At 41.8% G+C, this 10,578-nt stretch overlaps 2 protein-coding genes across 2 annotated transcripts; one reads left to right on the forward strand and one right to left on the reverse strand.

The window, feature by feature from the left end:
* The first annotated feature begins 2,045 nt into the window (after positions 1–2,045).
* LOC125381070 (histone-lysine N-methyltransferase SETMAR-like) lies at positions 2,046–3,032 on the forward strand. The gene has a single exon (XM_048397259.1). It carries the CDS (start codon positions 2,046–2,048, stop codon positions 3,030–3,032), a length of 987 nt encoding a protein of 328 aa, XP_048253216.1.
* A 5,159-nt stretch (positions 3,033–8,191) lies between these two features.
* Positions 8,192–10,368, reverse strand: LOC124119653. The gene is made up of 2 exons (XM_046482247.2): positions 10,080–10,368; positions 8,192–9,858 (listed from the first exon to the last, which is right to left on the reverse strand). The coding sequence occupies exons 1-2, from the start codon at positions 10,366–10,368 to the stop codon at positions 8,192–8,194; spliced, it is 1,956 nt and encodes a 651-aa protein (XP_046338203.2).
* Between the last annotated feature and the right edge of the window lie 210 nt (positions 10,369–10,578).

Consider the following 10,578-nt stretch of genomic DNA (forward strand, 5'->3'; position numbering starts at 1 on the left):
CTTATTGTAAACCCAATCACTCACTCGCTCGAGTTTCTCTGTCAAACAGATGTAAATGGTGGAGTGATCAGCATCTCGCGATACGGGAAATGAGTACTGAGTGGGTATGCTAAGTTCAATTAACTTGTAAGTCACCAGTAGTATCAAGGAACCACTTTATTGACAAGAGGATACAGTAAAATTATTAATTTTCTAAAAAGAGCAAGATAGACCGGATCCTTGAACAACTTCCACTCATGTTAAGCCACATGATACATAAACCTGATCACCCATTCTAAATGTGTTAACAAACTGTTTTCAGGGAATATTTTAAAGGAAGTGCATAGCGTAAGATCAACCCAGGAATATTTCGGTCCCGAAGAGACGCAAATGCCGAGAGATATTGGTATGGCGAATATGGGCGCTTCGCAGGGCCAACATTTCACGTCCATCCGATGACAGTGGCAGGACTCATGCATCGGTACAACCAGGGAGGACACACCGGGGACAGGCCAAGGAGTGGTAGACCATGTGTCATGATCCCCCGAGATGACCGCTATCTGTGACCTTTGTATCTTCGCAACCGTTTTCATGACGGTGAGTTTTAGGTCGCAGCATCAGCCAATACACTGTGACAAGAAGACAACGTGCTGCTGGGATTCGGGCCTACAGACCTTACGGTGGCATGACCCCGACCCAGTCGATGGCAGCGACGTGATTGGCAGACGATGCTCGTCAATGATGAGTTAGATCCACCTGTTCAATGCAGATGGAAGAATCCGGGCGAACCGACGAAGAGGAGAGAGATAAGCTACAGGATACGTCCAGGAGGAACAGTCCTTTAGTAGGGGAAGCATTATGGTCTGGGGAGATATGCAGTGATATGAAAACATGTCTTGTTATCCATGGAAACCCAAATGCCCAGAGCTACAGGGATGAAATCCTTCAACCTGTTCTCACCCCCCTTCTCCGCCAGCAGTTTCAGGGTGTTTGTTCCAGCAATATCATGCTAAGACCATACTGCCCTTCTGACGCAAGATTCCTGGTAATCACGATCTTGGATCCTGACCGGTTTTGCCTTGGCCAGCCCACTCGCCGGATCCATCGTCAACTGAACACCACTTGGATCCCTTTGACAGGCAGGTCGGAGAATAGCTCCAGCATCCCACAGCTCTGATTGAGCTTGAACGTGTCCCAGTGGTAAATAGAAGCCAGATCCAAAATGACAAATGTCAGCAATGAGACGGTGGATGTTTGCCTATCCACTCTTGGATTAATGAACTCGCTAGATTATTTCACATGTAAATTCACTTTATGACCCCTCAGTTGTTTACATGCCTTGGACGTTTCTGTATGTAACGTCATCTTGGTTGTTTTCTTTATCACGTTCTCACACAATATTTAGATTATTGTTCAAATATATTGTACATTGTTACCATACGTGTTTTGATTCATTTTCTTACCATTTTAGATGATACTTGGTTTCTTTTGTTCGTCATTTTATATATGTAGTGGTTCCCGGGTTTGATCCCCCAAATTGGTACACTGTGTTTAGCCCATTTCTGTTGTCCCTACCCGTGACATTGCTGGAATATTGCTAAAAACGCCGTAAAACCACACTCACTCTTTGATAACAGAGATACATTAAATGGAAGGGAACAATGAACTTTTCTTGAAAAATAAATTCCCCAATATATACCGTTTTGATACTTAAATCTGGCCAAGAATCGGCATTCAATATATTATAATTTCATACTTTGACGTTAACACTGTTTCTTTCATGCTGACTGGCTGAAGGGGTAGTCACGTGATCTGATATTTGGAGTTCACACATCTGTGAAAGGACAAAAAAAAAGTTCACACGATGTGAACATTTTTGTGTGAAATTGATCGTGTGAACTTTTGCCGGAACTACGAGGGCCATTCAATCTATAACCAGCCTAAGCTATTTATCAGATCTTAACGGTTGCATGTTTGTCACGTGCTGTGCACCAATGTATGTCACGTGCATAGACAATGTTTCACTGAGGAAATTGTATTTGAAGTCACACACGTGATCTATAAAGATGGCAAGGGTAGATTCTGCCAAATTTTCGTCAACGGTTGAATACAGGGCTGTTATTAGGTGCCTCTACTTAAAAGGGAAACCGGGAAAGGAGATACATGATGAATTGTCAGATGTTTATGGTGACGGTGCACCTTCGTATGCACAGGTCAAATTCTGGGTTGCAGACTTTAAGAGGAGTCGGGTGAACCTGGAAGATGAGCCACGCCCTGGCAGGCCTGTAGAGGTGACCAATGACCAAACCAGTGAAGCTGTGAGACAACTGGTTGTCAAAGACAGGCGAATGAAGGGGTCAGAAATGGCCAAGGCCTTGGACATTTCAGAGGGAAGTGTCCATACCATTTTGCATGATCGTCTGGGTATGAGGAAGCTGTCTGCCCGATGGGTCCCGAAATGTCTGAGTGATGATCAGAAGGCTGTACGTGCGTCAATGTGTCAGGCACTTTTGACGCAATACAGTCGGGATGCAGACAACTTTATGGAGAGAATTGTTACTGGTGATGAAACCTGGGTACACCACTATGACCTAGAAACCAAAGAACAGAGTAAGCAGTGGACTGGCTTTGCTTCACCCCGTCCCAAAAAGTTTAAGACTCAACCATCGGCTGGCAAAGTCATGGCAACCATCTTTTGGGATACCAAAGGGGTCTTGCTCATTGACTACTTGCCACGTGGCCAGACTATTACTGGAGAGTACTACTCCGATCTCCTGGACCGTTTGCGGACTGTTATTCTTGCCAAACGTCGTGGAAAGATCACAAAAGGTGTGCTGCTCCAACATGATAATGCCAAGAAGAAGAAAGAACTGCGTGGACGTCATTTCCGGTCCGTGGATGAACTCACGACAGCAGTGGAGGGGTGGTTACACGAACAACCCCATGGTTTCTGTCACAACGGGCTTTTAGCTCTCACAAATCGCTGGACAAAGTGCATAGACCTCAATGGTGATTATGTGGAAAAAGAAGAAGTGAGGAGCAGTAGCAAATAGGTTTTGCTGGTTATATATTGAATGGCCCTCGTACTTTCCGGGGGTTCCCCGAATTCTCGATCTGTGTTTACGATCAACTCGTTTTTCTATTTTCTTTTTAATACCTGCATTTATCAGCAATATGATTAATTTAGTATTTTTGCCTGGTCTTGCAACATTTCATTTGACTTATAAATAAATAAATGCTTTGGTTCTGGTGATTGATGTCGTCTAGCTGGTTGATGAAACAAAATGGATTGTCCTTGCGGTGATTTGGATATGGAATGGCTATCTTTCAATACTAATTACGCAAGTGAAGAAAATTAATTCTGTAAAATTACTGAGGTGAACGAAATTGATTTATTGAGCGATATTGACTTTGATGCCTTGTTTTCGGAAATGGCAGAAATCTAGCACAAATGAAAACAATGTCGTTCCCTGCTCAGATGTGGCCGCTGACACAGAGCAAACGCGATTGCTCCTGATCAATCCCAAACTAAAATCCGATTTACTATCGTATCGCGGAAAGAGATCTAAGATTTTGAGAAACCATAAAACATAAAAAAGGTAAGGAAAGGAACTCAAATTTAAAACAAAAACAAACTTGCCTACCTGTTTTATCGATTGGTCATCGGAGATGAGAAAATATCCGTAGACGCAATTAGAAATCTACTATTCCGGTTTCTGAGTTGGCCGACCTTCTCCGTGCATTCTCGGCCGAGAAGCAGCGGCACATGAGGAGTGACGGGGCGCAGTAATGAAGCTGGCATCAGGTCATACAGTAGGTCCATCTCAGGTGACAAGAAACACCAGCTAAGCAAAGTGTTACATCACACACGACAAATCCCAAACTCCAAATATAACACACCCTGACGTTGAAAATTAACACAAAACACACGTTTCAGAGCACTCGGTTCAATCCCCACCAGTCCATTCCGCATCGTCCGAATCGGTTTGCGATTATCCAAACACAAGCCACACATTAATAATCGGGGATATTCCCAATTTGCTCGTGCCATTAGAGGGTTCACTGGTCGCGGTGTTTTCCATAACTGCTCCATCAACGTCATTTTCAACAGCAGAAAGTATAAATTTCATCCTCATGTTCCCGTTCGACTCGAAATGCACCTCTTTACAAACTTATGTGACGTCATATATAAATCCGGTTGATCGGTGCATCGAGGTCATGTTTATATTTTTGTTCAACTTCATGTAACCTATTTTTAAGCTTTGATTTATCCCAAATATTGTTTGTAAATTTGTTCAGAGAATGAAATTATGTTGACATATTTCTAGATTATGACAACGGTTTCTACCTAGTATTACGCCTTACTTTGACGTTTGGGCGGTCGGGTAGCCACGTGGTTATAGTGTTCGCTCGCCACGCCGAAGACCCGGGTTCGATTCCCGACATGGGTACAATGTGTGAAGCCCATTTCTGGTGTCTCCCGCCGTGATATTGCTGGAATATTGCTAAAATCGGCGTAAAACTATACTCACTCACTCACTACTTTGACATTATGTAAACGGGTGCAAATTTCAAATAATAAAGATGGATTGTAAAACGAAATCGGTTTTATCGTGACCATGTGTATATTGGCCAGAGAGGTTATGACATTTTCTGTTACAATATGCAAACAAGTATTCAAGGTTAATACCCACATGATACCAAAAGAATCAAAGCCAATTATTTGTTTCCAGAATGACAAGGAACAAATAAATTCAGCCATCAAGGTAAACGTCCATTATACTCCTTTAGCACATAGTTTCTCCCCACACAATATACCTGTGTATGTATCCGACATGAATGAAGACGCTACACCTTAAGCAGCGATGTCTGATGTCAGCTGTTATATATCAAAGTAGTGTGTAGAAATAGACACAGCGTTTAACGTATCATTTGTAAACACTTCATTAACCCTTTGTATATAAAAGCGACAAAATTAATTCATACTCATAATGATCAGTCCACGGTTCGGAAACACTTTCGACCGCCTCCGTGGTCTAGTAGAAGAGTGTCCGCCCGGAGAGAGGAAGGTTCGGGGTACGACCTCCGGATGTGTCATACCAAAAGACGTCAAAAGATGGTACTTCTTGTTGCCCTGCCTGGCGCTCTACATTGAGAGGCTACAATAAGGACTGGTTGGCTCGGAGTCAGCATACTGTGTCTGAGTGGGGCATTCATGTGAACCTATAAACTCGGCGTGAATTCAGACTAGTACAAGCACACAGAGAGAGACACACAGAGAGAGGGAGAGAGAGAGAGAGAGAGAGAGAGAGAGAGAGAGAGAGAGAGAGAGAGAGAGAGAGAGAGAGAGAGTGTGTTGCATGCACGTCGCTATTTAAGTGCAATAATCTTGAACTCGACGTTGAACCCCATTTCACCTGGCCGCAACTCATAAACACTTTCACACTGATTGACACTGATACTGACATATCAGCTGTTAATGCACAGACGTTGAATTAATACTGACTAGACCAACACAGTGCCGATATGGTTACATCATGAATGTGTGTGCGTAAAATATGCTTAGGAAGAAGGAAGACAGCTTGGAATAATAGAACAAAGAAACTACGCTGTTATATGGACGTCGCTTTATCAGTGCAATAATCTTGGACGCGACGCTAAACCCAATTTCACCTCACCTCGTGCTTTCCTCCGGCATCAAACTGATTCACCATGATATAACTGATATAATGTTCAAAGAGGCGTTAAAATCAATTCACTCACTAACTCTGTTCCTCAACTGGACAGTAATCTCTGCCACTACTGATTACAGATAATGTATACATTTGAAGATGCTTATTGCATTTTTTATTGAATTGATTTTCACGCTTCGTCCAATGACCACCACAAACGACGACTTCCTGTTTGCAGTGGTAGTTAGTAGTCACACGGGAATTGATCAAGTGTAAATGAGTAAACTAAACACACGAAAAGGACAAATACGTGCATGTTGTTAATCAAATGCAGAAATATATCTTTCTGAGTCCACCTAAATAAACACAGGCGTCGCAATAAATTTATAAACTTATATCTCAGACATTTTAAATAACAAGGAAAGACAGGATTGAAAAAAAACCATTAAACATTTTAAATTAGGTATAAATGGTTTGTTTATTTACAAGTAGTTCCATCATACTCACATGTCACTGAATTGATTGATTAATTGTCATTAATACCGAAAGTTACAAATGCAAACAACAAAGTTCATGTATTCCAAGTCATGGCCATGTCATTCGAAATTCATGTAAATGTTGATAAATTTCTATTTGAACTATAAGCACTGGCATTAAAGGTAATTTCTGACAACTTATAGTGGGAGCGATACATGCAGAAGCCATCTGAACTGACGAGCAATAGAAACCTAGTATATACTTCTACATGTTTTTTTGGTGTTAGATATAATTTGATTTAAAACTTTTAAAATAAAATTAAAAATTGAAAAATGAAATCGCATAATACACAAGAGGTTATGAGTATCTCGAACATCTCATCTTTGAAAAACAATAAATTTGTTTACAACATTTCAAACATGATAGGGGCCATGTGGTTGCAAATTCATTTCTTGCGTCAGTCTTCACTGAATTTGTTTACACAAATTTACCCAGCAACAGATGACGTTTTACACACTTTTGCAGGAATGAGTGATGGCTGAAGAGCAATGCTCAAACTTAACAACAGTTCTTTACATTTTCAATTACAAAAAAACCCGATCGGTATACCTTCCTTTGTCCCTCTGATTATTATTCATCCCAGCTAAGCGTACACCAAAGTTATTTCACTTTATGTTGCGCAATGTCTATACGTAAAGTATTTCCGTTTATAATCAATTAACTGGGCTTTTGACAGATAATCAATGCGAATAATGTTATACACCCTTAATTCATTCTATAAAATAAGGTGATAAATCGAGACATAATGTTATTGATAATCACAGTGGATGAATATTTACCTCTTGGATTCTACGACGAGTAACGAAACGTTCAACTCTAAAGAATCAGGGTAGAGTTATTCTTGACCGCGATCGAGACATTTTGCCATTCGATCCCCCTTTTGTAATCTTTCCTGATAAACAAGGGAACACGATACTGCCCCTCAGTTTTTAGTAATAAACCCAAAAGTGTTTCCTGTGTAGTGTATGTAATGACTTTATACTCACGCTCTTGGACATACATATATGTTTATCATGCAAGATTAAAAGACAACCCACTTTTCCGAGATCACAGTGTAAATATAACTATTCGTCTCTGTAACAAAGTATACCGCGTTGACGCTTTTTGCTCTCAATTCTACAAAATAACATATTTTCCGCCATCATTACAACCATTTCACCTCTTTCATGTGTGATTTTGTCTTCCAAATGCGAACCACTGGACTGATTGAATAACTATCGCAGGAGTAAGGTGAGGTGAAATTGGGTTTGGTGAGTGAGTGAGTATGGTTTTACGCCGCTTTTAGCAATATTCCAGCAATATCACGGCGGGGGTCACCAGAAATGGGCTTCACACATTGTACCCATGTCGGGAATCGAACCCGGGTCTTCGGCGTGACGAGCGAACGCTTTAACGCTTTAACCACTAGGCTACCCGACCGCCCGGGTTTAACGTCGCGTCCAAGATTATTGCAATATAGCGACGTGCATGCACGTATGTGTGTGTCTGATTTTACTTGTCTGGACTGATGCCGATTTATAGTGATAGCTCGCTGAGATACCATGCCGCAGTTTAACATGAAGACTCCACACACAAACAGTATACTGACTCAGAGCCGATCAGTCCTTGTTGTATAATTCGCCCCTTAATGTCGAGCGCCAGACAGGGTAACAAGAAGTACTATCTTTTGACGTCGTTTGGTATAACGCGGCCGAGGATCGAACCCCGGACCTTCCGCTCTCCGGGCGGACAATCTACCACTAGACCACGGATGCGGTCCTATCGCAGGAGTCATATGTAGGGATCGGGTGAAGTGATGTTGAAACAATCAGTTGCAAGTGTACCTGTCCCTCACTCACAGTGTGTTCTCAACCCATCTAAACGCACGTCAAACACAACAGTCGTTGTCCCCAAAAGTAATTCCCTCCCATGTCCGGTTCATTCAGCACAGTTTTACAAGCAGTTTGGCTATTTGCAATCAATTAGGTCTTGTATACAGCGTATGTATGGCTCACAGCTAGCTTCTACACGACAGAGTAATGTGTATCTATTTCAGTCAATCCTTCACAAAAGGTGAATACTTTCACATGATCATCGCTGGTAACGTAAAGCAAGCCATCATCATCCAGACAGATACCAAGAGGACACTCAAGGCGATCATGTTGTGTGAGAACATCTCTGACAAACTGCCCCGACTCTGTCAACTGAATCACCCTTTTGGTGTCTCTGTCTACAAGCAGGATATCTCCTGTGCTGCTTGTTGTGACCCCCCAAGGACATTTCAGAGCTTTGTCTCCTGAAGGGGTGTAGGTGAAAACAACTTCACCATCACAGGTCGCAGATACCAGGGATTTTACTGCAGCATCACTGAATATCAAGTTGTTATTTCTGGTGACATGAATATAGGATGGGTTCTTTATCACACCTGTGTTGATAGATTTAAGAACATTCCCTTTCATATCCAGCACGTCAACAGAGGCACGACTGCCGATACCACCTGCTACCAGTTGTGAAGAGTTCAGACAGGCTAACCCATAATACTTCCTCTTTGTCTTCACAGTTGACACTTGTGTGGGCTTAGTGTTAAAGCTGATGAAAGCTATTTGTTTTGTGTCTGGCAGAGTAACAGCTACCCGAGCTCCACCAACCTTAGCTACTTGCTTTGGACCAGTGGGAAGATCGAGACATTTCTCGAAGAGTCTTTTGTTTGAAGTATAATATGCACGAAGTCTCCTATAAAAACTGTCTATCACAACAGTTACCTTAATACCATCAACAACTAATACTGCAACATCAAACAAAACCTTTGAAAAAGGCTGAATGCCCCCCTGTCTGCTATAGTCTATTGTTTTCAGGAGAACAGGAGAAGACGTCCGGTCACACAGACCTCCAACAACCTTGACCTCCCCCAGCTGCACCTCATCCACATATCTCCTCAGTTTATCTGTGTCATGTGTGAAGAAAATGGTGGATGGTATTGGTCTCTTGTCCTCACTTGTGTCCTCATCTCTGGATGCTACAGCCACAGTCTCATATATATCATACATGTCTGCTACACAGTGTGACGTCACGGCTTTGTCTATGAACTCATACCGCTGCTGATGCATCTGGAGCTCAATCTCCTGGAACTTTCGGTGGGCTTTCCATTCTTCAATACGTATCTTAGTGAGTTGGTCGATACGATCCAGCAGTTTCTTTTCTTTTTTCAGAAGAACGTCTACAGCTGCCATACGTACTTTCTGAACTTGGTCTTTCATCTCCCGTGCGTTCGTCGATAGCCTTTCAATTTTCGAATTTGTTGAAGAAATATTATCAGTGTAAGTGTCAATTTTTTTCTCTTGGTTTCTAGTTTCAGTTATCAGACTTTCTTTTACAAGAGGCGTTATTGTATCTATGGTTTCAACATCATCACACTTCCTGTGTTTGATACTGCAACATACAGTACAAATTGCCATCCTGCAATCTTTACAAAACAGTTTTATCTTCTCATCCTTGTGAATTCTGCACATAAAGCTTGATGCCATTGGTTTCTCGTTTCTATGGATACGTAAGTCAATCACTTTATGGTCACGTAACCGTGGTATCTTCTTGTGTAACTGGAGACACCCATCACAGAAGACATCGTCACAAATGGTGCACCACATTGTACCTTGAGTTGTCTCCCCATCATCTTTGCACATGCTACAGGTACCTAAACATAAAGCACAGCGTGTTACAAATAATGCAATTTCTAGAAAACATACTCACATACTACAACTTTTAATACATACTGTATGTTTACGGGCCATAGTTGTTAGGTGTATAAATGTCAATATAAACTTCGAACTCAATCCTTCTCACTTTAATAAATATAAAAACTGCATTTCCAATACCTTGGGGTGCAAGACATGAAAACGTTTCAAAATTCTCTACCTGACGATTCCTCCAAATCGTCCATCAGACTCTGTATAATGTGGTTTGGTTTCAGCTGTCTGACCCACTCCTCTACTGGTCTAGCAGGGTTGGCCACCTTCGTCAGCTGTCTACAGGAGGGACATGGAATAGACTTGGCTTGAATTGCTTGAGGCTGTGTTTTGGTGTATTTCAGCAAACAGGACTTACAGAAAGTGTGACTACACTGAAGTGTGGCAGGGTCTGTGAACACTTCTGTACAGATGACACAGGTCAGATGGTTGTCCGTCAATTTCTTTGCGGTAGCCATTTCTGATGGAAAGAAATAGTCCGACCTAGCTATGAGTTTATAAAAATATATTTCATGGTGCTAAGTATCTCCAATGATCTATTCTTGCAGTGATCATAATAAAACACACACACAAATACACACACACATACATGCATAATTACACACACACACACACACACACACACACACACACACACACACACACACACACACACACACACACACACA

Source organism: Haliotis rufescens, unplaced genomic scaffold (assembly GCF_023055435.1).
Source record: "Haliotis rufescens isolate VD_foot unplaced genomic scaffold, xgHalRufe1.0.p SCAF_17, whole genome shotgun sequence".
NCBI classification, from domain to species: domain Eukaryota; kingdom Metazoa; phylum Mollusca; class Gastropoda; order Lepetellida; family Haliotidae; genus Haliotis; species Haliotis rufescens.